Source organism: Telopea speciosissima, chromosome 2 (assembly GCF_018873765.1).
Source record: "Telopea speciosissima isolate NSW1024214 ecotype Mountain lineage chromosome 2, Tspe_v1, whole genome shotgun sequence".
Classification (NCBI taxonomy): domain Eukaryota; kingdom Viridiplantae; phylum Streptophyta; class Magnoliopsida; order Proteales; family Proteaceae; genus Telopea; species Telopea speciosissima.
Genome location: NC_057917.1, coordinates 19,709,380 through 19,737,037, shown reverse-complemented (window position 1 = coordinate 19,737,037; position 27,658 = coordinate 19,709,380). Strand labels below are relative to the sequence as shown.

Here is a 27,658-nt window from a genome sequence, read left to right as displayed (position 1 = left end):
GTTGATGACAACACTTTTATGTATTGTATGGAAGAGCACGTGTGATTCTTCAGTAGCAATATGACATGGGAAGCCTATGTGTCACAGACAGAGGCTAACTTGCTTGGGCAGAGTCAATCGAGGTCTCAGGGTTTTGATCTAGCATGGCACTCGTTTACGTGATAGAGGTGAGATAAGATTGATGTATTTTACATTTTTACATTCCTAATGCTTATTTAAGTTCTGTTACATTAATTTATTCTTACTACTAAATTATGTGTAGAATAGGGCCTATTAGAGTATTAGTACGTTGTAGCCTACCAACATAGGGTCCAAAATTTAACTCCTATTTGGACTTTGATTTTTCAAAATCTGATAGTGTCATTGTGTTTAAATGGCCCAAAATAGGCTGTATACCAAGTTTAATGACCAAACTAGGTCAAAAACCCACTGAAACCATGGAACGAGTTCAAAAAAATAAGTGCACCAACTCACCGAGATCTTGGTCCAACTCGGTTTTTGGCTTGACCGAGTTGGGGTCCGAAACCGAGACCTCGAACCATGGACGATACTGAAGGCAGGGCAGCTTCCAATGAAATAATCGACCAAAGTATTGTGCCATTTCAAGGCTTGGTAATCCATTAAAAGCTTACAAAACAGTATTTTTCTTAGTTGATTTTGCATTTCCAAAAAATTCTGATTTCTTTGTCCTAGCCTGGAAACCTTTCCAATAGATCAACTCTTTCTCTAAACCTTGGTTCTATGATACCTCCACTTGATAAATCATTTTCTTTTCTTGTTTCAGTATTCTGATTTCTGGAAGATTTCATCCCTTAAGGATGATAGAACACCAAAACAACTACGAAATAGGGAGTTGACAAGAGGAGAAAAATGCGGGAGAAATTATATCATAGTGAGAATGAAGAAGAAAAATGCATGGGAAATTATATCGTAGTGAGAATGAAGAAGAAAAACGATAAACAATCTCACCAGCCAAGTTGTGAAGAGCATCCTTGGAAGCCTTTTGTTGAGCTTCCTTCTTTGTTTTCCCCATCCCAATACCTATCTTCTCCCCAGCGAACAAAACCTAAACCAAACTGTCAACCAAATGAGCTTTCTTGAATGCATTGACATAGAATAATATGACAGCTTTAAACATTTATGGTCACTTAAGAACTTCTAAATTTAATATTAAGTGAAGATGAGATTATTCATTGAATTTTAGTAATATATGACTGGATATGCATAACATAAGAACCCAGGAAAGATAGTTCTCCTCCCTTTCCTTGTAAACAAGACGATCATTTGATGCAGATGCACTGCCTTGGACCGACCCAAACCTATTTGGGTATCCATGTGCAGATGAACCGGGTCCAACTGGGTCTTTGGGTTCAGTAGGGTATTTAATATATTTATTTAATAGGGTTTTTATTAGTGAGTTTATCATGTAATTTTCTGTTTTAGTTTTAATAGGTTATTTAGTGGTAGAGTCTATCTAGGGCTTTTTTAAGTTATGAGTCTATTAGAGTTAAGGTTAATTTCAGTTTTAGAGTTTAATTAGGAGTCTTAAATTATTTTTCTTTTAAATATCAGTGTAATCAAACAATAATCAGATTTGATTAAATGAAATTTTGGTTTATTATTGTTACCAGATGGTACGATAGAATCATGGTTGTGTGACCATCTCTCTCTCTCTCTCTCTCTCTCTCTCTCTCTCTCTCTCCCTCCCTGTGAGACCTCTTGGTACTATTACCTTGCAGGCCTACTCTGTTTGGGCGGTACTTGCAGCCCATCTGATTTGAAGCAAACTCCTTCGATTATGACCCTTTCGATCTGTTAATAGTTGGTTTTGATCACAAACTCCTTAGGCGACTCAGACTACCAAATCTGAGACTGGAACTCAATCTGGTTTGTGAGATTTAAGCAAAACTCTAAGTCTGGTCCTTCTTCCATCGCCAGATTTGAGTAGCAGATTTATTTCTTTAAACTTCGAACTCTAGTTGGAGTGAAACCCGGTTGGATTCAATACGGTCAAGGGTCAGAAATCTTCACCTGAAATCTTGCATGGATTGGAGTTGTGTTGAGAAGGTTCCCTCCAATTGAAGAAGTCTGGTTTTCCGCCATGTTCTGTGGCCAAGGTTGTAGACGATGCCTCTTTTTTCTTTTTTTCTTTTTTTGTTTCACGATATTTTAGGTCTCTTTCAGTTTGTCTTTCAGTAATCTTTTCACTTTCCCAATATTTTCTTTCTTTTGTCTTTTAGTTATCTTTAAACTTCTTTTTTTATTGTTACATATCTATCACCTCATCAGCCCACGGTTCTATCGTTTTCTTATTTTATGATTTAGTTTCCTTCAATACCCCTTTCCTTCAGTTTTTATTCCACTTGGTCCATACTCTACAAACCCTTCCAAGTTTGTCCTTGGCAAATAAATACTAATCCCTATTAGGTCCCTTCTTTCTTCTTACCTATTTAGCCCTTGAAAATTCTGGTTATTTACCTTTATGCCATTGCACATTAGATTTGATTTATCTATTATTCGAGTAGACCTGTAAGCGAACCGAATATGGATTTGTAACCCCGGATCTGCATTATCATTAGAAGGTTGATGGGGTTGTGATGCAATAGCAACAACAAAGACGACCCACAGCAATTTTGGGGGGGGGGGGGGTGGATGAGGATTTGAGCTTTTGAACTTGATTGGGCTCGCGGCCCAAAACCCACCAAACCATTGACACATGAGCGCTCATCACAATCCTGATAAACCATTCCACCATCAGAAGCCAACCAGTGCATGTAAGAGTGGAACTCCACAAAATTCAATAAAACCTTGTCCCAACTAATTGGGACAAATCATCTTCATTCCACCAGTCCAATCTAAGATCATATCTTTCTTTCAGTCACCCAATAAGACAAACAGAAGACATCTTTCTATAATTTTCTTGAAATACTATACTAGATGGAACAAATCAAACACAACAATGTAGAGCTATGCTCAAATTTTTAGATGCAACAATGTCGACACATGTCCATAAATATTAAGTGGCATATAGTTCTGACCTCAACAGAAAATGGCAGATCCTTACTGATGCTTACTGTAGACTTGAATTCAACCTAACCAACCACAAATGGCACCAGAAGTTATTATAGGAATGACGAGAGGAATGCACATGTCAATCTCATAACCCAGTCACTGTACCTTAGAGCCACACCTCCGTCCAATTTCTTGCAGCACTCCAATAGATATGGAGGCCGATAGTGAAATCACTTTATCACCTTCAGTCTGGACATCCCTACTATCTGTAGATGCATGATTCTCATCATCCTCTACAAAGAAAAATCTCAGCACATAAATATAAAGAAAAATAACAGCAATCACTCACTAGATAACAAATGATAGGAAAGCTGGATAGAGTACTAAAATAAGTTGCTTTCTCAATACTAGGTTGAATTCTGAGGTAAGTAGAATGCTCAGCTATACTAGCTGTAAATTACCAAAACCACTTGGCATTAGTAATTTCACCCACTCCAATCATCCAAGCATTTAGCCTAGATCAATATGAGGTAAGGCACCATCTCAAATCAACAAATAGGAATCCTAAAGTAAGGAAGGGAACTTGCTAAGGACAATCATGTTTGGCATTTGGAGCTACCAGTCCTATGTAACAATTAAAGGATCGATCAAATCTACACTTAGAAGTAATAATGCTTCCACCACCGTCAATAACATGGTATCACATGCACATGCACCTTATTTGTACTTGAAGTCTAGTAATTGGGTCCAATCCCTTTTTAGAAACATACACCATCTTATCATATAAACGAAAAGGAGCTTCAACCAACAATTAATTTTAGAATTTCACAGAGAAATTTTAGCATCCATTGGGGCAGGGAGGGAGGGGGGGGGGGGGGGATGCACAATCAGTACCAGCAGAACAATAACAGCATCCTTTGTAAACTAAACAACTCAATACCTGAGAATGAAGAATGCTTTGATTGCGAAAGATTTTGTTTTTGACGTTCATTTCCAAAAGGAGCCTGCACCCAAGTATGATTTCAACTGGCTGTACTGAACTACTGATATACAAGTTTCTGTATGTGCAGTACTGATGGCAATGCAATGGTTTAATGGCTACAGTACCACTTCCCCTAATGGATAGGTAGTGTATGACACTTACAAGGCAAGGTCTGTTATGATACTTTAAATCCTGAGTACTCACCCCCACCTCACCATTGCCCTGCAGGTACCAAGCCTGGTTAACTTGACAACTGACAAGCCGCCATCAATGTTTAATGGGGCAGGGCAAGGTTAGGGTTGAGAAATATTTTCAGATGTTGGTACCGTATTGGTGGAACTAACCCATCATGATCTTTAATATGAAACACTAAAGAAGAACGAGAAAACAAGGGTGTTTCAAGGTAGGAGTGGCAATTCTCAGCCCGGCTTGCTTAGCCTGCCCTACCCCGCCCCCCCAACCTCTAACTCACCAGAACACGACTTGATTAATATATGGGCCGTAACCAGGTTCAGCCCAGAAGCCCATGTATTAAATAGGCAGGGTATAGGCATGGGCTTTAGACAAATAGGCAGTTGTAACCCCATCAACCCATCAATCCCAAGCCGAACCTTTCTAACCCGATTGCCCAATCATCCCACTTCAACTATGATAATAGTTTACTTTATCAAAATCACTTAGTATTTTATTTTTGAACAGGCCATCCAAACCCGCCTAAATAGGTTAGGCATGGCAATGCCCACCCCTGCCTGTTTATTAATCTATGGTACCTGGACACTTCAAATTATGAACCAAACCCGTCTCCAACAAATCATATAAACTTGTAAGAATGCAAAAAATGGAATCTTGTGGCAAGCAAGCTATATCCTATGCCATCTCCGGTCAACATAGTTATTAATTCAGTGGGTTTAGGCCAGGCCCATTTCTTATTACCCTCTATCTCAACCCACGCAATTACCATCCCTATTTCAAAGCAAATAGAAGAGAAAAGACCTCTTCACTTTTCACTTGAGATGCATGAGAGGATGTGCCATGGGAAGTAGAACTCTCTGAAGCATTGTATAGCAGACTCTGCCTTGCCCGGTTATTAGGTTGTCCCACATTGGTGTCCTCTCCAGACCAGCTTCCACATGACAGCGTTGATGGTAGCAACACCTGTGCAGGTAGCCTTGACTGAAAAGAAGGATCACCTGAGCCGTGATCCCGCATATCTTGACCATGCTGCAAGATTAGGAGTCTTCTCCTCATGTCAGGGTCCAATTCAGCAGGGTTGACCTCTCGACTAGCAGAAGCTCCAGGCAAACTAGGTCCTAATGTAAAACAACAAACTATGAAAAATTTAAAAGCTAACCAAATTACTACATGTAATAGAGAAACAGACAAAACTATGAACTGCATTTCAAACAAGGAAAATGGCAACCATACTCTGTAAAGGTAGAATTGGTCTAGAGGTTGCTGGATTGACAATATTTGGCGAGATGGTCACCGGTAGTTGAGACATTTCAAGTGTCAATTCAGGATTATTAGAAATGAAACCAGAAGCGGAATCCAGAATATACTTCTCATCCTAACCATGGAAAAGAACATTATCAACAATATATTCAAAGCATTGAGACTTAGCATAAGCATAGCATACTGCCATTCAAGCCAAAATATTATATTTTATTGATATGCCAGTTGAATACCACATGAATCTACTATCCTTTCCCAGAAAAGAGGAAGCAATATGTCAGCTCGACTATAAATAATATAATGCATGCAGGAACTACCGGTCGATTTACTCTTCGATCAACTTCAGAACCATTTATGCCCTCAGAAATAGGAGCATCTCTATTGCCATTTGGTACAAAACCAGCATCCTGACAAATCAGTGAGTAGAATAATAAATAAAGATTTCATATGCCACATGACTTCATAAAGCACAAAAGTAAAGAGAAATGATTCAATACCTCTGACATTAAGTAGTTACTGACATCAGGTGGAATTGGTAAATTTAAAGCATCGTCTTCATGACAGAGTTCATAGATTCTTCGCAATAGATTCTCATCAAATTCTCTGCATGACATAAGGTGCCATATGTATATTACATGGAAAACAAAATGCAAAGTGCTTCAGTTAGACAAAATTAAGTGGCTCACTTACTTGAAAAAGCCACCTCTGACATTACATGCAACATTTCTCGCTACACATAAGACTGGCACCGCATTTGCTGTCTACAAAATACATACTTTGGGTGGTTTCAGCTCTTAAAACTTGAAAGTAACACCATGCACAATGCCCAGCATTCTAGGGAAGTAATTCAGTACCTCTGCCTGAGGAGCATAATAAGGAGTAAATGCAGGTACAACATGAACTCGAGGCTGGTCCTTATCTTCCCAAACCTTCAGACGGTCATCAATCACCATTGCCATTTTTGGATGACATATTCCATCTTGGAAGACATTAAGCAAAGATTTCCTCGAACCTACAAGTTCAATGCAGCGGTAAGTCATGAAAATAAGAATGCAATCCGAAGGTTATTGTTCAAGTAGGTCTGAGACTCTGAATTGTCCTTGGCCACTTTTCGCTGTGGCAATTGCACAGGCACAACCACAGAGTGCAAAAAAGCATCCAAAGGTTATCTTAGTGACAGTAAACAAAACCCCACTGCATATTTAAATAATGGCCTTGAGAAAAAGCTTCTTTGTAGTCTGCGGTTGTGACTGTATGATGGGACCTGAAAAAGTGGCCACAGATTATCTGTTCCCTGAAAACATGACCACTAAGAATAGCAAATGAAGAACATCTAATACTGTAAAAGTTAAATAATGAAAATCATAGAACAACCATCAGTAAAGAAAAACAAGTCTCAGAAATATTTAATTATATAAGATTCAATATTAGTGCATATTTGAAAGGAGGATTCAGCTTATTTGCCAAGATACTGAATTATAAATGTATAGAACATTACCTCTTGCCATTTGGAATGTGAATTATCTTCAAAAACCACATCGATCAAAATCGTCTGAGACAATAATAGGTCTTACCTGATTTTACACAAACAACGCGCTCCAAAAGCTGCTTTGAGCTTATTAAGTGCGCCTCTGGGTCAAGAAGCCTCCATATCTCTAGAGCATAATCTCTCTCAGCCATTGTACAAACATAAACTTCAAAACGTTTGCGTCCTTTTGCTGTTAAATAACTTTTCAAATCCTCCCACGCAGGTCGCAGCCTTACAAGCACACTAGTATCGCGGATCTGAAGAAAGATAGGAATTAGTCATCAAAATATTTGTAACCCACTCTTTCAGCAAGATGATTCACAGGTCACGATTGTCATCCACATAAGGACATGACAGAAAATGTTTGAATCCACTAAATTCCCTAGGGAAAAAACCCTCAGACACAGCAAAAAGGTTACTACAGGCTTCAATATTGAAAGAAAAATATCAGTGACTTCAGATACTGAAATTGTCAAAATCTAACAATAAAGCCTATTACCCGGCCATATGGACTCACAAACACATATTCCATCCCAGAGAATAAGGTAAAAGAGATGTATGCATGATAACATGTAAAAGATTAGAATGAATGCAACAGTAAACCAAACAGCTCAATATTGTTGGACTAGAACCCCCCCCCCCCCAAAAAAAAAAAAAGTGAATTATCATGCTAAGCCAACTAAACAACAACAACATCCAGTCCTCTTCATAGTTTTAGGCTTCAGCAGCTGCACGTTGCTTGCAAGAAATTCGGTTGTAGCGCCGGCCTGCTCAAAATACATGTAACCTTCCTAGTAAATTTAGAATATGTTTGGGCAGGTGGTACAGAAGATAAGTGGGAGGGAAATCAGAAGGATTGTATGCCAGAGGTACAGCCACAACAGAATGTTCTGGCTCCTATTTTTAGCAGGTGGGGTTTCTCTCTTGTCAGTTATATTCTCCAGAAAAGCTGAAAAGCATAAGTTTCTAACTTTAGGAGGTGGTACCATCCAGCAAGGTTCAAAAACTCAGATTTCAGTCTCGTTTCAGCTTGACCAAAATTTCGCTGAAACAGTGCATTTTTTGCCAGTATGATTTAGTTGACCATTTTGGGGGGCAATCGGCCATATTAAGCTCCAATACTTCAGGGAAACCTTATTTTAGCCTATATAAACATATGTAAACCTTTATATTGCAAGAAAAGTCACACAAAGTAGTGGTTTGGATTTTCACCCTTGGTTGGCAGTCTAAGCCAAACCCTATTGTAATACCACCTTGTGTAATATAGCCTATTCTACAAATTGTTTTAGTACTAGAAGACAGAAAAAGGCAACTAAACAAGTAAATTATGAACCATGGCCTACAGTCGTACAAGAAGGTAAATTTTTGAGCTGTTAATAAATCAAGGTGCAGTCACAGGCTTCATTTGCCCTGATAATGGATTTCCTTGGGGACCTGAAGTGATTGAATTATTCTTTTGATTGTACAAAAGAGTGCTTTGGCACCATTCCATTTTTTACCACTGTGGGACTCTCAGGTGAATAAAGAAACATAGTATAGATTAATTATAAAACAGTAGAGTAGATGTAACATAACATGTAGAGACCCAAGTCCCAACAATACAATACTATGTAAATTGGTGATACATACATGAGTACAAAGCATGGTACATAGTTACACTAAAATTTCATGAAACTGTGCAAAATATTTTGGTTTCTCAAGGGCTCAAAACGAAACCCAATGAGATACCAAGGAATGCACATATTTCAACCGAAATTTCGAGGTTCCGATTGAATTTCGGTCAAAAGTTTTGTTTCACCAAAACTTTGGCCGAAACATTACTTTAACCATAGTTTAAATACCACATTTCAAACAAAATGGATCGAAATTTCAACCCCTTTTATTCATTTCGCCAATGAAGCTTGGAAAATCCAGTTTTAGTGCTTTTTTTACTCCAATATATTTGACTCTTTGTAACAAAAAATGTTTGATGTATGATTTACAAAAAGGTTTATAAGTTGATGCCTATTCACCTAATGCATATTTAAATTGCTTTATTTGAACTACATGTGTTCTAGTACTAAACAGTGTATAATGTTTAAGTTGTTTTATTTGAACTATATGTATTCTAGTGAGGGTGGACACTAGACCTTGGTGCAACGGTAAGGTTGCTCCATTGTGACCAAGTGGTCACGGGTTCTAGTCTCAGGAAACCGCCTCTCCATGAAGCGGGGATTAAGGCTGCGTACATTATGACCCTCCTCAGACCCCGCAGTGGTGGGAGCCTCGTGCACTGGGTACACCCTTTTTTTTCATTCAAACTATATGTATTCTAGTACTAAACACTGTGTGGAATAGAATGTATACAGCGTACACTACCAACCTAGCGTCTGGAGTCAGACTACCATTTTGAGTGTGATTTTTAAAATCTAAGTGTTCCACTATGTTTTTTTTTTTTTATAGAAGAAAGAAAGAAAATATATTATAGAAAAGAGACAATAGTGTTTACATCAAGGTTAGGGTCAAATTTGGCCATTTGGCCCTTGAAACCCACCATCGAAACTTGTTGCAAAAAGTGTAAAGGTTTCAACCGAAATTTCGGTTTAGGTCAAAATATTTCGGTTTCGAGCCTGGTTTCAACTAGGCTCGAAACCAAAACCTGGAACTATGGTACAAAGTGGACCCCCTCAGGCCATCCTAATGACTAATACCATGAACTATGACGTGGAGGATTGAGCCCACTCATGGAACGGTGTAGCCGATGCCAATTTTCCTCCCACTGTATGACAACTGCAGGCCATGTCCATAGTTCTAAATCGAGCCGAGATCTCGAATATCTCGAGCTCCTCAATTAGAGATTATATACGAAACTTAAAATCTGCAGTGTTTTAAAATTTCGGTCGAAATTTCAGTGAAATCTCAAAATCTCAGTGAAATCTCGGATATCATGACCTACTTGAGAAGAAACTACTCTTGTTTCTTCTCGAACACTATGATTTGGCATTCATATGTCATGCAGACGGAAGACAATGAATGTCAGTTCCATCAGACCATGAGTGGACTTGATCCAGCACGTCATAGTTCATATCAATAGACAGTCATATACTCACAATATTGTATTGTTGGGACATGGAAGACTATGGTGTCTATGACATATGTATTGTTCAATGTACTTGGGTGTCTATGTAATATGCATTGTTCACTGTACTTTGTAGTTTTTAATTCAAGTCCCTAACTATTTCTTAAATAATTATTCAATATTATGTGTCTTCACCCATTATTGCATAATTTACTTGTTTTATTTTCCCATTATGTCTCATAGCACTCAAACAATGTGTATAGGCAAATATTACATAAGGATTCGACGTTTACTGCCAACCAAGGGTGCAAATCTAAACCACAAAATTGGGTGTTTTTTTTACAATTTGAAGATTTAATTATTTAAATATGTTTATTAAGCCTAGAACAAGCTTCTATTAAAGTTTCGGAGCCAACTATGGCCATTTGCCCACCGAAACAAAAAAAAATGCACTGTCTCACTGAGATCTCGAAAATCTCGGCCTGGTTGAGACACCTCCTCGAGACGAGTTTTTGAACCTTGGCCGCATCATAGTGTGCCGAAAGAAACGCTCGAAGTCCTCCATAGTTGCCCTAATGGCCTCATCTACATACTGGAGGTAACCTATCCACATCATAATTTTTTTTGAAAATTGAAAAAATATATTTACTGGCAGAAAAAACAATCCAACTTAGATTGACCAACAGTGACTAACATATATAAAATTGAACCCCATCCAGTTGATATTAACCCTAATTTTTTCACATTTTTGTTGTAGGAAAATCGATTTTTTGAAACCAGAAAAATAAAAAGGGTAAATAACACGGACCTCCCCTGACGAATGGTTAAAGTACTACACTCCCCTCCCCCCATGTTTCTAAAAAGTACAAAGGCGTCCCCTACTTTACAAACTATTTAACACTTAAACTCAGACTGTTAGTGAATTCTGTTAGTTACTAACAGGAGGAGTTTTTAAAGATTTGAGGACCATTCTACCCTAGAGTTCAATGGTAGAATTACTGATTTGTCCTAATACTGACCCCTAACATAATCGACCTTGTTTCTAAAAAAATCCTGGAGCTCACCCATCCTCTGCAAGACTGTAAACCCACCTCCACCCTTGCAACCCAGCCCCACCCCCAACCCCTAATCGTCATCCCAATCAACTTTGACTTGTAAGATGGAGGAGGTTTTGGCGATGGAGTCTGAGAACCCAGGGAGGCGGTGTTCTTTCGTTCTAAGTGTAGGCCAGCGCAGGATTGATGGAGATGACTCATCAATCATCAAACAGAAAGAGCGTTGTAGTATAAGGTATTCCTTTACATGAAGAACCAGAGCTTGAATCCATGGCCTGGACTCCCCACAGTAGCTCCTGAAGCTTCCTCTGCAGTATCATAAGTACCCAACCAGATTCGAACACCTCTAATAGGGTCACAAATCTCAGCAGCCCATTTCCCCCATCTCCTCTGTCAAACCCCTTGATACTTAAGGTGGATCTAGGGTTCCTCCTCAAAGTCCTTCTGCTAGGGTTTTTGGTGACTCTAGAACTAGGGATTTTGCAGCCATAATAGCTGTCATATGAGAAGAGCTATCAATCTCATGAACAGATTATCCATATGGAGAAATTGGAACATGAATCTCTGAAGAGGTATTTTAGCCCCGCCGAACCATTCGCTATAAGATGAATCTGCAGCATTAGGATCGGAACAGATAAAGCAGATTTTTCTCATGGTTTTGTTGTGGATGTCGAGTCTCTCTGCAGAGATTGATTTCTTCATCCCTGCTTAAAGGCCTTGCTTGATTCAATATCTGAAATCTCTCCTCAAAAAAAGATAAAGATAAAAACTTTGAAGAGAGAAGATCTCTCACAGTTCCTGTGTCAAGTAAGAACCCTTTGAAGAGATATATAAAACGCTTTATATGAAAATCCCCAAAACATTCGATTCTAGAACAAATCCTGCAAAACCCGAAAATACTAAAACCCATTAAAATAGATCTAACAAAAGTCATTACAAGGAAGCCATTAAGAACCCAAGTGGGTATAAACGAACCGTGTTGATCTCAAACGCATCAAAACCTTTTGGGACCTCTTTTGCAGTCAAACGTAGCAGCAGAAGAACGTAAAAAAACTTAAGAAGAGAACATATAGAGAAGAAGAAAAAGATGAAAATAAGAACTGCTCAGTAACTCCAGTGGAACTGTGGATTTGAAAAGGAGTTAAAAGATCATGATGTGGAGAAGAGGCCAAAACACTGTTCACATGACCAATGTCACAGCCCCTTGATTTGGCTTGGTGAGAATATTCCTAGAAGAATTGTGGGGCAGATCAGTATTTTATTTGTAACAAATCAGAAGCTAACTAATCAGCAGAAGAATGGAGAAGAAGAGAAAAAGGGAAGAAGAAGCACACTACCGAGAGAGAAGAGATGGCAGCCTGCGATAGGTATTAATTTCCTATCGCAGGACCTAGGTTCTATTTATAATAAAAGTCATCAAAATTAGGTGTATTGGTTAGGGGTTTATTATGAAATTACCCCTAAGCCCTCACCTATTACAACTTAACAAATAAGGACAGAAAAGAAGGAAAATAATATAGAACCCCAAAACCCAAAATAACAAGCCTAAACTACTCCTAATTCTCAACACTCCCCCTCAAGCTGGAGCATGTAGGTCTCCCATGCTCAGCTTGTTACAACAGGTGCGCAAATTAGGGGCAAACAACTTGGTGAAGACATCAGCTAGCTTATTTGAAGACGAAACAAACGGGGTCTCAACTAGCTTTTTCAAGACAGCATCGCAAACAAAGTGACAATCCACCTCAATATGTTTAGTCCGCCCATGGTAAACAAGGTTACTAGCAATATATATAGCTGCATGGTTATCACAATACATCTTCATCAGCGTGAGGACAGGAAATCCCATCTCAAGAAGAAGAGACCTGAGCCACATCAACTCAGCTGTAGTGTGGGCCATAGCCCGGTACTCAGCCTCTGCACTCGACCGAACAATATTAGTATGCTTTTTACTATGCCACGAGACAAGATTACCCCCAAAAGACATACAATAACCTATGGTGGAACGACGATCACTTGCCGATCCAGCCCAATCTACATCAGAATAAGCAACCAGATCCATATGCCGATTAGGACGATAAATCAACCCTTTACCAGGAGCACCTTTCAAATAACGACGGATACGAATAGCAGCATCCCAGTGAGCTTTCTGAGGAGTTGGCATAAACTGGCTCAGAACAACAACAGCAAAAGAGATGTCTGGTCTCGTGACAGTAAGGTAAATCAACTTTCCAACTAAACTCCTGTACTGGTGCACATCCTAAAGAGGATCACCATCATCTACACCAAACTTCTGATGAAGATCCATAGGAATATCCATTGGCTTGGACGCAAGCATGCCAATATTAGATAAAAGATCTAACATACTTCCTCTGGGAAAGACTGATACCCTTCTTGCTTCTCACAACCTCAATGCCAAGAAAGTAGTGAAGATCACTTAAATCCTTGGTCTGAAAGTTCTGTTGTAAGTAAGCCTTTACCTCAACAATGCCTGACACATCATCACCAGAAACAATAATATCATCAACATACACAACTAGGATAACCAACTTGCCACCACGACAACGAACAAACACAGAATGATCAAAATAACACTGTGAAAAACCGCACGATACTACTGTGGCACTGAACTTCTCAAACCATGCTTTGGGTGATTGTTTAAGGCCATAGATTGCTTTCTACAATTTGTACGCCTGAGTATTATTCTCCCCCTGAGCAACATACCCAGGAGGTGCTCCATATACACTTCCTCATGAAGATTACTATACAAGGAGTTTTTAATATCCAACTGAAACAAGGGCCAATCAAAATAAACTGCCATAGAAATAAGTAGGCAAACAAAAATCAGCCGAGCAACAGGAGAGAAGGTCTCAAAATAGTCCACACCATAAGTCTGTGTATACCTCTTGGCAACCAGACGGGCTTTAAGCCGCTCAACAGAACCATCCGGAAGGTATTTGATTGTGTACACCCAACAACACTTAACAAGTTCCTTCTCAGGAGGCAAATCTACCAAACTCCAAGTTTGACGACATAAGAGAGCATCCATTTCCATATCCATGGCTTTCTTCCAACCAGGAAGACGAAGAGCCTCAATATAGTTTTTGGGAATAGCGTTGAAAGAGAAGGACAAGGCAAAAGTATGCATAAAGTGAGAAAGGGACACATACTTATCAATAGAATATCAAACATTGGACCTTTGAGTGCAAGAGTGAGTACCTTTACGCAAGGCAACGGGTATGTCATCAGTTGAAGAAGGAAGCAGAGCTTCACTAGATGAAGAAGTTGGTAGAGGTGGTGAAACAGGTGGAGCCGAAGGAAACTCTTTCTATGTTACGGACCTGTCACACGCCGACAAACCTGTAATGGTGGTGTAGAGAATGGGACTAGTGCAGGGACAGGAGGAGGAGCATCAACATTGTTATACCCGCGCCCAATGTACACCCTAAATTTCCGGACTAAATTGATTTTCTATTGGTAGATGTCGCAACGCTGCCAACGGTTAACACCTGTGACCTTGGGCCGTGTCAGTCAAGGGGATGAATGGAATAAAAGGGTGGAATTTGGTCTAATGGGCGATGTAACCGCACGAAGGTGAGCGTTTAATCCTTAAATATTATGTGTACATGCTCCCTTTGAAGTCCTTGAAGTACGAGACAAAGTCGGGGATGTTTGGAGTGAAAAATAACCCATCTTTGCGTGGGTGGTTTATCATATGGTTTTGGGTATTGAGTAAAACCACCTATAAAACCACCCAGGCTAAAATAGCTGTAAATTGAGTACTTTGTTGTGGGACCAACTTACCTTGGGAAATGTGTAAGAGACTGGTGTCCCCATACCTTGTGGACCCCATCCACAACCTTTCCTCTTTTTGTGGGACCAATAAGTGGACCCACTTAACCATTTATAGCCCAATAATGGATTTTAACCTATTCAGTACCCAACCAATAGACCTTAGGAAGGGTTTAAGTTATAAATAAAGGCTTGGATTCCCATAGCCCATTTCTTTTACTCCTCAAGTCAAAAACGTGGGAAGAAGGGAAAGAAGAGAAAGAAAGAAGGAAGGAGAGGAGAAGAAGGAAAGAAGGAGGGGAAGAAGAAGAAGAAGGGAAGGAAAGGAGCCATTGCTATCCTTCCCTTGAAGCTCATCTCATCCTCCCCTCTTCAAGGCCAAGCCAAGAGAGAAACCTATGGAAGGAAGGAGTGAAGGAAGGAGAAGGGACAAGGGGTTTGGCTGAAGATTGAACCCACATCCCTTGGTGGATAAATCGTGGAACTCCTCTAATTGGTAAGGTAAGCCATTAACACCTCCTCTCCCTCTTTGATCGATTTTGGGTTTGGGAACTTGGGGAATGGGAAGAGCATGACCTAAGGTTCCACTTGGAACCCAAGGACCGATTAGAACTTCTACTTTATGCTTATATGGAGTCAATAACCTCTATTCATGACCCCTAAGACTCGCCACCTCACCCTACTTGTAAGACTTAGGGTTTCACCCTATTATGCCTAAGATTAGGGTCTTCTTGGATTCTCCTCTTGAATCCATTGGTTGAATGGACCTAATAATGTCTTAGGACCCTAAGGAACCTAAGGGGAAGCTCCTTTGGCGTTCCAATGCCCTCAAACTCCTTAGGAATCAAACCCTAGGTGAAAAACCCCTTGAATCTCAGACCTGAAGGTGTAAGGTTTTACATGCGATTTTAAGACTCTGTGTGAAACCACCTTTAAAACCGCCCCCCTAATATGAGGTACTGGTTAGTAAGGTTTTACATGCGGTTTTATGTTTTGGGTAAAACCACCCATAAAACCGCCTGGCTTTAAAGCTACTGACTTGAGAGGTTTTACATGCGGTTTCAGGATTTGGGTTAAGACCACCCATAAAACCGTCCTGCCTTTGAAGCCCCATACTTGGGTGATTTAAGAGATACCTTTTTGGGATCCTATCCATCACTTGTTTAATCTTGTTCTCACTCTTTCCCTAGGCTAAAAACTCTTATCTTGAGGCATATTACTCAACCGCGGCGACAAACTTATAACAACGGGGCATAACCTATGGTGTGAGTGGGTTTTGGGTGATTTCTTTGGGTTTGCTTATGATAATTGTATCTAACATGTTATTGTACATGAATGAGCATATTGCAACTTGCATATTATTCTTGATATATGATGTGATATGAGAACTGCTGTGACTTGTACTCTTCTCTTACACCGGGTTACGGTGCCAAGAAGAACCGATGCCGAAACCCCAAAAATGCATTTGATATCCTCTATTGCATGCCATATTGATCTGTATGCGCCGTATCGTGCTGGTAGCCGGGTGATAGTTGGTATGGGACGTTGATGCACCCGGAATACCTCTCAAGACGATAGGATTTTGCATGTAGTATAACTGCAGTTAGGATCTTTGTTTCCCTTATGCTACGACCCTTACCAACAGGGGTTTAGGTGTTGGGTGATCAGGGCTCCTTGCTGCCTACGGGGGAGAGAGGCCAGGTCAGGGATGACCACTGATCATCGGGGTCTACCTCTGGGTGGTTTTGGTGGCTTCAACCGGCGCGGGCCCCTAGTGACAATCGAGGTTTCATTATGGCGATAACATAAGTGACCCACAGTGTCTCCCGAGTTGTTACAGTAGCATATACCATTGACTTAGTTTGTGTGCTAGGTGGAAAATGAATTAACATGTATATACATCATGGACTATTTGTGATTGTGCATCCCCTTCTCTCCCGCACTAGCTCAATGGAGCTAACCCCTTTGTACACACTCTTTTAGATGTTGATGCAAGTGGCGGAGGAGCACTGTGATCGATGTCCTTGCAACGATTGAGCCTATGGGGCATACTAATGGCTGGGACTTAGTCCCCCTTTATATTTTGGCTTTTGGACCTTGTACCTTTGTAATAATATTATCTGTTACACTATATATTTTGTGTAGTTACTATATGGCCAGCTCAGAATAAAAACTTTAAACTATATGTATCACTCAGTAGTTTAAGCATGAAATAACTATTATGGTAAACGCTTCCGCTTGTATTTCTAATCTTTCAAAATGTAATATTTCTTCCTCCGCGCTATAATATTACTGTGTTGTTAATATTAGTTCTGACTGTATATTGGGACACTACATCTGTGATCCTGACAATGGTTGGGATGACACGTGTCGTCCTAGTCATACCCTTTTATTGTACTTTATCCCTTGTCGGGATGGGGGTGTGACATACATGCCACTCATCCTCAGAAACAGAGGAGGATGAAGAAAAATAAGAATGGTCGTCAAAGAAGGTGACATCGGCACTCACAAAATACCTATGGGCGACAGGGTCATAACACTCGTACCCTTTTTGGGTACAAGAATATCCAAGAAAAACACACTTAGTGGACCTGGGAGAGAGTTTATCAGAATGAGCATGTAGATTGTGAACAAAACAAATACACCCAAAAACACGAGGAGGTAAATGAAACTAGGTTGACTAAGAAAAACAATGGAAAATGGAGACTTGTCGACAAGAACAAAAGAAGGCATTCGATTAATCAGGTAACAGGCAGTAAGCACCCCTTCACACCAAATTGCTTTAGAATATGCATATGGAACATTATAGTGCAGGCAACCTCAAGTAAATATCTATTCTTACGTTCCACCACCCTATTTTGATGTGGAGTGTAGGAACAACTAGTTTGGTGAATCATTCCATGAGTAACAAAAAAGTCAGAAATATCACGCTGAACATACTCCAAAGCATTATCAGAACGAAAATTCTTAATCGACAAATCAAACTAAGTTTTTATTTCATTATAAAAATTTTGGAATATAGAGAAAAACTCAGAACGATCCTTCATAAGATATAATCATGTGAGACTAGAATGGTCGTCCACAAAAGTGACAAAATACATGAAACCACTTCGATTCTTAACACAAGGACTCCAAATGTCCGAATGGACTAAAGAAAAAAAGACGAACTACAACCATAGCACGAGAAGGGAAAGAGGCACGGTGATGTTTTCCCAACTTACAAGCTTCACACTCTAACCAAGAAACAAACTTAAAAGAAGGAAATAACAACTTTAACCTAGCTAAAGACAAATGGCCTAAACAACAGTGCCACTAGAACGGAGTCACCCTACCAACAGAAGCAGTAGCGGCAGACGAGGCAGTAGCACCATGGTCAAGATAGTAGAGTCCATCTTTTTCACACCCTCCACCAATCTTCTTCCTCGTGTGAAGATCCTGAAAAACACAACAAGAAGGAAAAAAAGTCACAGAACAATGTAAAGCTTTAGTTATTGACTGACAAAAGGAGATTCAATGGTAACTGAGGAACATGTAACACAATGGAGACTCATGGAGGGCGTGGGAGAGATGGTACCATGCCCAGAAACAAGAGTAGAAGAACCATTTGCAAGGATAACACGAGATGATGAATGTGTATCCTGAAAAACACAATAAGAAGTAAAGAAAGTCACAGAACAATGTAAAGCTTTAGTTATTTAACTGACTGATAGGAGATTCAATGGTGACTGCGGAACATGTATAACACAGTCGAGAGACTCATGGAAGGAGTGGGAGAGATGGTACCATGCCCAGAAACAGGAGTAGAAGAACCATTTGCAAGGATAACAGGAGATGATGAATGTCTATGTGAATAAGTGGTAAATAAAGATGACTCGCCAATCATATGAGCAGAAGCCCCGGAGTCAATTATCCAAGATAGAGTAGTAGTGGTTAGGGGAGCAGGTGTACTTGCATGACCGAGAGAAGCAAAAGAAGAAGAGGGCCCGGTGGATGTAAGACTGGATGCCTCCAAGTAGCGCCATAATATCTGGGAGAGATCATCACGGTGAGGAGTTGTAGTAGAACCACTACCTGGTAGGGAAACCTATGGAGAATCACTATAGGCAGCACCATCACTACCTCCTTCAGGCGCTGCATGATTGGCAGATTGAGTTGCCCAATCGGGCTTACCATGCTTGTGCCAACAAAAATCAACAGTGTGACCAGTTTTCCCACGATGAGTACACTTCCGAAAACGTCTATCACCTGACTCGGTGACTGACCACCACCACCACGTCCTCCCCCTGAGCTACGTCCAGGACCACGACCAGCCACAAAGACAGAATTCTCCTTGGGAGTAGAGTCAGTTTTTCTAGGAGAAGAGATATGTTATAGGCAGGAGAACGTGTCAGCAAGAGTAGGAACAGTTTCTCCAGCAAGAACATGTCCTTTGACAGACTTCAAATCAGAATCTAGGCCAGCCAGAAATTTAAACACAAAAAATTCATTCCTCTGAGCTTTTAATTTGTCAATGTCGGTGGTGAGAGGCTGAAAGACATTTAATTCCTCAACAAGACCCTTAAAAGTGCTATAGTAGTCTTGGAGAGGCTTGTTTGATTGACAGAGTCTTCAATCCACAAACCAAAAAAAAGGCAGCAACAGGTGGCTGCACACCAGAAAACTAAAAACCGAAAGGAGAATCAGCAAAAGGAGATTAGAGAATAACCTTCTACTGATTAGTAGTGCTCTGATACCATGTTACAAATCAGAAGCTAACTAATCAGCAGAAGAATGGAGAAGAAGAGAAAAGGGAAGAAGAAGCACACTGTCGTGAGAGAAGGAAGGCAGCCTGCGATAGGTATTAATTTCCTATCGCAGGACCTGGGTTCTATTTATAATAAAAGACATATCAAAATTAGGTGTGTTGGTTAGGGGTTTATTATGAAATTACCCCTAAGTCCTCACCTATTACAACTTATCAAATAAGGACAGAAAAGAAGGAAAATAATATAGAACCCCAAAACTCAACATAATAAGACTAAACTACCCCTAATTCTCAACATTATTTATTAGTGATTCAAGTCTTTAAGTGAGGGGCATTATTGTCAAATTTATTGACAATTTTATTGACAAAATTGTGGGACCTCAAGTGCTGACCGATATCACTTATGGTGGGGACCACTTGAAGGAGTGAAGATCTTATTATGTTTCTAATCTATTTCAGTCATAGTAAATTAGAGTAGTTTCTATTTTTATGTTGCACTTATTATGTCAAGTTTTTGTTTCCTCTCTTATAAGGTGCAAGTATTGCCCTCTTTATATTGTAAGACTGTTTATGCCTCTCCCCACAATTTCTATAGTGAATGAAAATTGGTTTTAGCACATTATGTTTCCTTTCTCAAGTTTGAATTGTGACTTGAAGGGCTGAAAGAGCCTGGCTGAGAGAGCCAAATCCACCTATCCCAACCCTTCCATTGTCATCTTCTCCAGTCTTTCTTCTCCATCGAACCTGAGAACTGCTGTGATCATTCCACTGCCAATGATTCCACTCTTGCTGTTGCTGCTGTTCCGAGTTGTTGCTGCTGCTGCTGGAGATCATCACTCGAAGCTTGAAGGCACTTCTCCAACACTGTTGCTGCTTTTGCGGGTTGTTCCATCGACAGGAACCATTGCTGCACCCTCTGCAACTCCTTTGACTGCAAGTTTCTAATTTCATAACTCCCCCATTCCATCAACAAACCCTGCTGGGTTTTGTAGCACACCATCCCCCATTCATTCTCTCCACTCGATCCTCAGTTTCACCCCATTTCACAAGCTGAAACCTTCTATTTTCATTAACCTTCTCTTTTCACTCCACCCCATAACTTCACTACTACCCAACAGAATTTCACCAAATTTGCAGCAGAGGCCCCTCTCCATAGATCCTACACCCGATCCAAGTTAGAGCCCAAACTGGTGGCTAGTTTGGCCTGCAGAGAATTAGTTTCTATTTTGGGAGTTGCTGTCATATCTTCCAGCTCAACAATCAGATTCAATTGAAACTTTCAGCAGTGTTTCTACCTAGACAAGCATCATTCGATCCAAGTTTGGTTACTTTCTCATGGTTGGTTTGATCTCTACTCACTAAGTTACTAAATCTGAGTTTACCTTCTATTTTAGTGACCTGCTGGTATAGTGGTATCTCCCTCTTCAGCCATCAATCGGAGCTGAGATTTCTAGGGCTTCATCACCCTTATTGGATCTTTACTTGTTAGGAGTATCAGTCCCATACGAGTTGGGGAACAACTGGTTCTGGAGTTAGCAATTTTCTGGCGACTAAACCTCTGTTTCAGACCTGCGGTTCCAGTATTTTGGCTGCTATTTGGTTATTTATGGTGTGGATAACTGGGACTAGGTTAACCCTAATCTAGTCGTACATTAGATCATCAGTTTTCATTTTATTTTTTTCAGTTGCAGAATCTCTGTGTGTTTCTATCCTCCCATCTTCTTCAACCTCTCTCCAATTATTATTTTTTTGTAAGTTGCAGGTTCTAAACCCAGCCGGTGGTCAGTTGCAGGTCATTAGAGAGGCTGGTGGTCCCCTGAAATGGAGTTGCAGGTAATCGGAAGGGGCTGCTGTTCTTTGGTTCCTTCGGTTCCTTCGTTTCCAAGTGGTTTGAAGCCTCCACAGTCGATAGAATGGGGTTGCAGTTAGGATTGAAGTCATTTAGAAGCAAGGGGCAAAGGAAATATGGTCATATAGACATTTTATCTAATGTTTATCTAACGTTTTTAGTCCTACGAGGGTACCAGTGGAAACGTCTGTACTTTTTAGAAACACAGGGGGGGAGTGTACTTTAGCCATTTGTCAGGGGAGGTCCATGTAATTTACCCAAATAAAAAATATATTGGGAGAAAAAAATGCTGCCTGGATGCGTGCGGTGCGCTGCCCCTGCGCTCAGACATAGGGGCAAGCGAAATGACTGCCACACCCCCGGGAATTTCTGCCTTTCCATGGGGGGGCGGCAGTCATTTTGCGCACCCTTGTGTCTGAGCGCAGGGGCAGCGCACCTCACGCACCCAGGCAGCGTGTATATATATAAACATTAAAAAATCCGACACCTTAAGGCCATAGATCGTGCTCCGGTGTCTGACATATAAAAATTTCATCACTAACTTTCGGGTATTTATCATATGTTTTGCAAAAAAAAATCATTTTTGGTAAGAAGTTCACACCTTAAACTGTTGAATGTAGCCAAATCTTCACTAATATGCACCAAAATTTCATGTTATTCAGAGATGCCTGCCAGTTAGCAAAGGGGACAAAACAGAATACGGCTCTGTACTCTCCACTGCCTATTCTCCCTTGGTGAGATATTAGTATGGAATCTATGGACTTCATGCTCAAGTCGCCGCCTACTCAAGAAAGGCACGATTCAATACTAGTAGTGGTGGACCATCCATCAAAGATGGCACACCTCATCCCCTATCGGAAGACTTTTGATTCGAGTCACATAGACTCTATATTCTTAGCGAGATATTAGTATTGATTTCGTGTGTGGGCTGCCAACTAATCGAGAAAGTCAAGATTCAATGCTAGTGGTGGTGGACTGTTTCTCAAAGTGGTCACTTCATCCCCTGTCGGCAAACCCTTAATGCAAGTTATGTAGCCTCTTATCTTCTTTAAAGAGGTTATACGTTTACAAAGACTTCCGGACTCTATGTCAAATAGAGATGTCAAATGACACTATGGATGAAGACAAATACTAAGCTCCAGTTTTCTACAGCCCACCATCCACAGACTGAGGTAGTTAACAGCTTGGAAATTTGCAATGATGTCTTGTTCGGGATTATGACCAAAAAAATCGGCCTTCTATTTTGAACATAGAAGAATTTGCCTACATCAGTTCTATAAACCGGACAAATGGTCAATCGCACACTATTTGAGATTGTTCTTAGAATTTAGCCCATAAGCGACCTATTGATCTAGTACCACTTCGGGCACATGCAAGCATCAATGTTGAGGCATATGAGTTCCTTCATCATATCATGTAGATACATGCAGATGTCCTTAGACAGATAGCCCTTAGCAACGACGCCTACAAAGCTGTAGCTGACTACCATCGACAATATGTGAAGTTCAAACCAGGTGACATGGTGATGGTGCATATTTCTCCGGATAGGTTTCCTCCGGGTGAGAACAAACAACTTCACCCATAGCGTAGGGATCCCTATAAGTTCCTTAAACAAGTAGGACCGAATGCAGATATGCTAGAGATACCTGTCAAACATGACCATAAGTAAGGTGTTCAATGTGGCTGATTTGACTAATCTATTTGGGACATCACTTTGATGAAGGAGATTCTACGCACACATTGTGATTGCTCCAAATGACACCACCAGTTAAGGATCAGATTGAGTAACTATACTATGACAAGACATACAGGTGGCTACCATTCATTCTTAGTCGAGTGGAAAGTATGTCCGAGGACTAATGCTACCTAGATTCATGCTGACAATTTTCAATAGCTCAACCTGGACTTGTATGAACGCTATATGTCTTTTATCCATTCATCGAGAACAAATGTAGAGATCAAGCAATACCAGCATAGGAGAAAGAAGAATCAAGCCAAACAGTGAACCCACGGTTTTAGTTCTGGCTCAAACCAGAACTAGGCTGGTTTGTGTGGGCTGATTTGGACAGGTTTGATGTTAATTGTGTGGAGCAGGTTGCTGGAATATCTTCGAGAAGTTACCGTTTTTCTTAGTTTCTATTTTTGCGACTAGTTTCTGAATTTGCAATAGCTTCTTAGTTGTCATTCAATAGCTACTAGCAGTTGCTATTTGGTTCTTTCTTTTTTATGTAGTAGCCATTATATCTCCCTTCAAGGAGGGTTACTAATTTTGTGTTGCCAGTAAGTCAAGTACTCTCCTACACATGGAGAGTTACTAAATTTTGTATACAGCCATCTAAAGTTGTAAATACAAGCATGGGGTACTCTATTCCACTATTTTGGCCATTCCCTTATGACTTCTTTGAAGAGTGTTTGCCATCGTGGTGATACAGCAGCCTCCTTAGTGGTGAAGCTAAGGATTGGTGGGTGGTGAAGCAATGTCATACCATTCTATTTCCTTTCTCTTCCTCTTCATCCTCTTTTTTCTATTCCTGTCATACATCTGGTTGCGTGGAGGCTTTGCTACTGTAGACTAGACTGATATCAAGGGCTGAAATGGACTTAATTCCTTGTTCTTTGCTGCTGAAGACCCTTTCAAGATTTGATCCAAACTGCGGCAGATTTCATACCGGTTATAGGAATACAATAAGCATTCAAGCAGAGTGTTACCAAACGTGGCCTTACTTTCCCTGAAGTACAAAGAAATATATCCAACTTTTTCTAAAATATGAAAGGCTTGAAATTCCAAATCGATATATATTCTTCAAAACTTCTCCAACAGAAACAGTGGCCAACACCAAAGCAATGAACAATGACATACTATTAAGCAGAAACCAAGGGCATAAAAAAGGAGTACTACCCATCTTCAGCTGTAAAAAGTCATTACACACACTTATAAATTATATGTAAAACAATTATCATACCATTCCAACACCATCCCCAATAGCTAAAACTTGTAAAACACTTACAGACTAAAGGTAAGTCCTCTAAGGTACCGTGATATGCTATTTTTAGCCTTGATATTAATCTCATTGCGGTGTTAGAAAGACAATCAGTGAGAGGTTTCATCCATAAACATTAGTCCATGAATACCTGTGCAAGCCTCCATACAATTCATGTTAAGCTTATCAGCAAGTCATCATACTTTAGCTATATCTGGAGGTGATAATTTTCACTTTGTGTTAGTGGAAAAAATTTTGTTTTCACCATCTTAGACCTAAAAAGAGCAGTCACTAAGACAACTTGCATGAGAGTTTCTAAAGTTGTCTTAAAAATGCAATTCTATTGCTGATCAGCAATGGTATCCAGAATATGTGCTAATGAAAAGCAGATAAGAGGAATCTCGGCCAGACAATGGATACTCTCCGCACAGTGAAAGGCTACCTTACCTAATTTCCCTCCCAACCAAGAACTTGGCTTTAGAGAATAATTGTATCAAATACCAGTAGGATGATATGTCCCATACAATGGGAGGGAAGGCTATAGTGTTTCATACTTCAGAAATGTCACATGAACCTGTCAGCCAGAGAAGGTAAATTGGGCCATGAATAGCATCAATTTCCTTTCTGCTAAGGCATCAAGCACTCTTCCTACCTTCTATCAAATGTCCATTAGGCAAATAGCCTAACACACGTGATCTGAATTTATCTACAATTATTAACAAGCGCAAGTGCAATATTTCTAGGATCAATAAAACAAATGTATGCTATAGATTCCATGTGAAATAACCACGAATTTATAAATGCAGAAGGATATAATTCATGAGAGCAAGGAATTTGTAACCTCAGGATTAATCCGAGTAAGAACGATATTCTTTTCCGGCAATCTAATAACTGGCCGAATGACACGTTCATAGTTATTAGATAGTGGAGGAACCTCCTCCTGCTGCACCTTGAACGATTTCCCATTATCCATTACAAAATCACTCTCTGCATACTGCTTCAATATTGATTTATCTTCTATGTAGCGTTTTAGCTCTGCCGCCATTCCCACAATCCGAGAGGGATCGGTCTCACATGTAAGCCTACGTTGAAGAGCTTCAATTTTATCCTCAAATGACTTCATAGTGTTGGCAACAATAAGGGTCTCATCAAGATCAAAAACAATCGCAAGGCAACGGAGATTCAGCATCCCTATGCAAGACATATAAAGACCCAATGGAACAGAGCAACACCAAAAGCAAGTAAGCTTCTCCTGCTTAGTCGGCATTGCCACCAAGTGAAGCTCTTCGTCTCCAAGCAACACAACCGCTGTCTGTAAACCAAGTGAACAGAACAAAGTTCCAAAAAGAACGTCAGGAAAATATCAGGAAACTCCATGTTGAATCAACAAAAAAAGTTGGACAAATGAAGAAAACCTTAAGTTCCCGGAAACAGGAAGCATGAAGCCGATAGAGTGGAGACTGTTCGGCTAGAGCTCTCGATTCGAGCTTGCAGCGAACTGCGAAAGGGGAAATAGTTTGAAGGATCGAGAGAGGAGGGCATCGCTCACTAGGCGGAGTGAAGTACTTAATTCGAATTTCATTGTTTGGGAATTGAAATTTCTGGTTATTCGCAGCGAAAACCTCCACGTCTCCCACGTAGGATTCGCCATCATATATCACAGATTTAAACCCTAAACGACTCATCCAGAACTCCAAATGGCCTGATACAGATCCCGTTACCAGAACCCAAATCTGAGAGGGCAACTACGGCTTCTCGCTTTCACGATGAAATCTATAAATTGTTTTTCATTTTTTTCTTTGGTGACGTGATAACACGCCGCTGTCCCTAGTCCGTACCTCTCCCTAGCACACGGACTGACGCACACGCCCAGGCTCAGCGCTCACCCTTGCAGTCAGGGTTACCCTATTTTTATACGTTCTTCATCATTCGTGATAACCATTCCATGAGCTCCCGTTTGTTTGATGGGGTGAGAATTTAAGAATAGGATAGCTGTATGAACTATTCCACCACATGGGATTTGAGATCGTTTGGTTATCAAGGGTGGGGCAACACAACATTTTTTCTTGTAGGCCGATGTGCCTCGAAGACTCTCCCACCCCACCCGGCCACCCACTTGCAAAGTCCCGCCTATTTGGTGGGACTTCGCCAAAAATCCAGGGAAAACAGTTGGAAAGGCGAGATCACTAGTCAACTACACATCTTAACCCATCGCTGCAAGCTCAACCACCACGATCGGGCATGCCCAACCATTACACCCACATCTCCATCTGTTGTCGACGCATCAAAGCCACCACCTTCTTGGCCTGAAACCAAATCAAGCTCAGTTCAGGAATTCAAATTGTAGAATGGCGATTGGAAAGGACAAATTATATTCTTTTCAACTCAATGAACCAGGATCAAAGAATCGTGTTTGGCATTACATGATATTGCAATCTCAAAACCCACAAGAACATACAAGACCCGGTTTAAATTGTTTTGAGAGACATTGAGGCTAAGACTAAGACATTGTCTGATATAATTGCTTGAAGAGACATTGAGGCTTTGACCAAGATACTACCCGGCAAAAAGGAATATCGTAACCATGAGGAGTTGGGACTAAGACTAAGAACGAAACAAGTAACATATGAAATGGATGTAAGATAATGGGACTATGTCCACCATGATTACGATCACCACTGATAAAGCATAAGTTATCATGAATGATTAGAACGATGCATGATGTATGTTATTCCATGATCTATTGAGAACCTCGATTCTAATGCATGATTGTTTATTTTGCTCACTGGGCTGTGTAGGTACCACAGCCTCCAGATGCAGACTTCTCTACCTTGAGGCGAGATCTGTTGGTTCCCGTGGTCCCCTGGTGACAAGGGTATAGATGACATTGGATTTCGATATATCAACATGCTGGGTTAGGATCATGCTTCATATATTAAAAATAAATAGAATCGCCACCTAGGATTCGAGTCTAGGACCCAATGGGTGTAGCATCATCCGGGGTGAGCGGAAAGGGTTACGTGATTCCATATAGTCTGGTCAGAGATTCTGAGCAAGTGGTCAAGTTACGAACGTGGGAAGGTATTAACACTCCATCTCACTAGATTAAACCGGTCTTTCTACTATATGCTAGATTCTGAAAATTCTCCTTTAATAACATGTCTTATATCAATATGCAATGTTAGATTATGATGCATCAAAACACAAG

At 40.3% G+C, this 27,658-nt stretch overlaps 1 protein-coding gene across 5 annotated transcripts in view; it reads right to left on the bottom strand.

The window, feature by feature from the left end:
• Positions 1–26,237, bottom strand: part of LOC122651744 (RNA polymerase II C-terminal domain phosphatase-like 2) — a 50,543-nt gene extending 24,306 nt beyond the window's left edge. For 4 of the 5 annotated variants that reach the window (XR_006331501.1, XR_006331500.1, XM_043845261.1 and 1 more), the window contains exons 1-13: positions 25,866–26,236; positions 25,292–25,762; positions 7,021–7,231; positions 6,301–6,458; positions 6,137–6,207; positions 5,944–6,049; positions 5,764–5,853; positions 5,420–5,561; positions 4,988–5,304; positions 3,953–4,016; positions 3,178–3,305; positions 3,039–3,092; positions 970–1,066 (exon numbers count right to left, since the gene is read on the bottom strand). Coding sequence is in view for 2 of the 5 variants with exons in the window: in XM_043845261.1 (XP_043701196.1) it covers positions 970–1,066; positions 3,039–3,092; positions 3,178–3,305; positions 3,953–4,016; positions 4,988–5,304; positions 5,420–5,561; positions 5,764–5,853; positions 5,944–6,049; positions 6,137–6,207; positions 6,301–6,458; positions 7,021–7,231; positions 25,292–25,762; positions 25,866–26,135 (2,179 nt within the window). In the remaining 3 variants the exon portion in view is untranslated. Of the gene's footprint in view, positions 1–969; positions 1,067–3,038; positions 3,093–3,177; positions 3,306–3,952; positions 4,043–4,987; positions 5,305–5,419; positions 5,562–5,763; positions 5,854–5,943; positions 6,050–6,136; positions 6,208–6,300; positions 6,459–7,020; positions 7,232–25,291; positions 25,763–25,865 lie in introns of those variants that run through there. The other variant, XR_006331502.1, reaches the window with a different exon arrangement.
• Between the last annotated feature and the right edge of the window lie 1,421 nt (positions 26,238–27,658).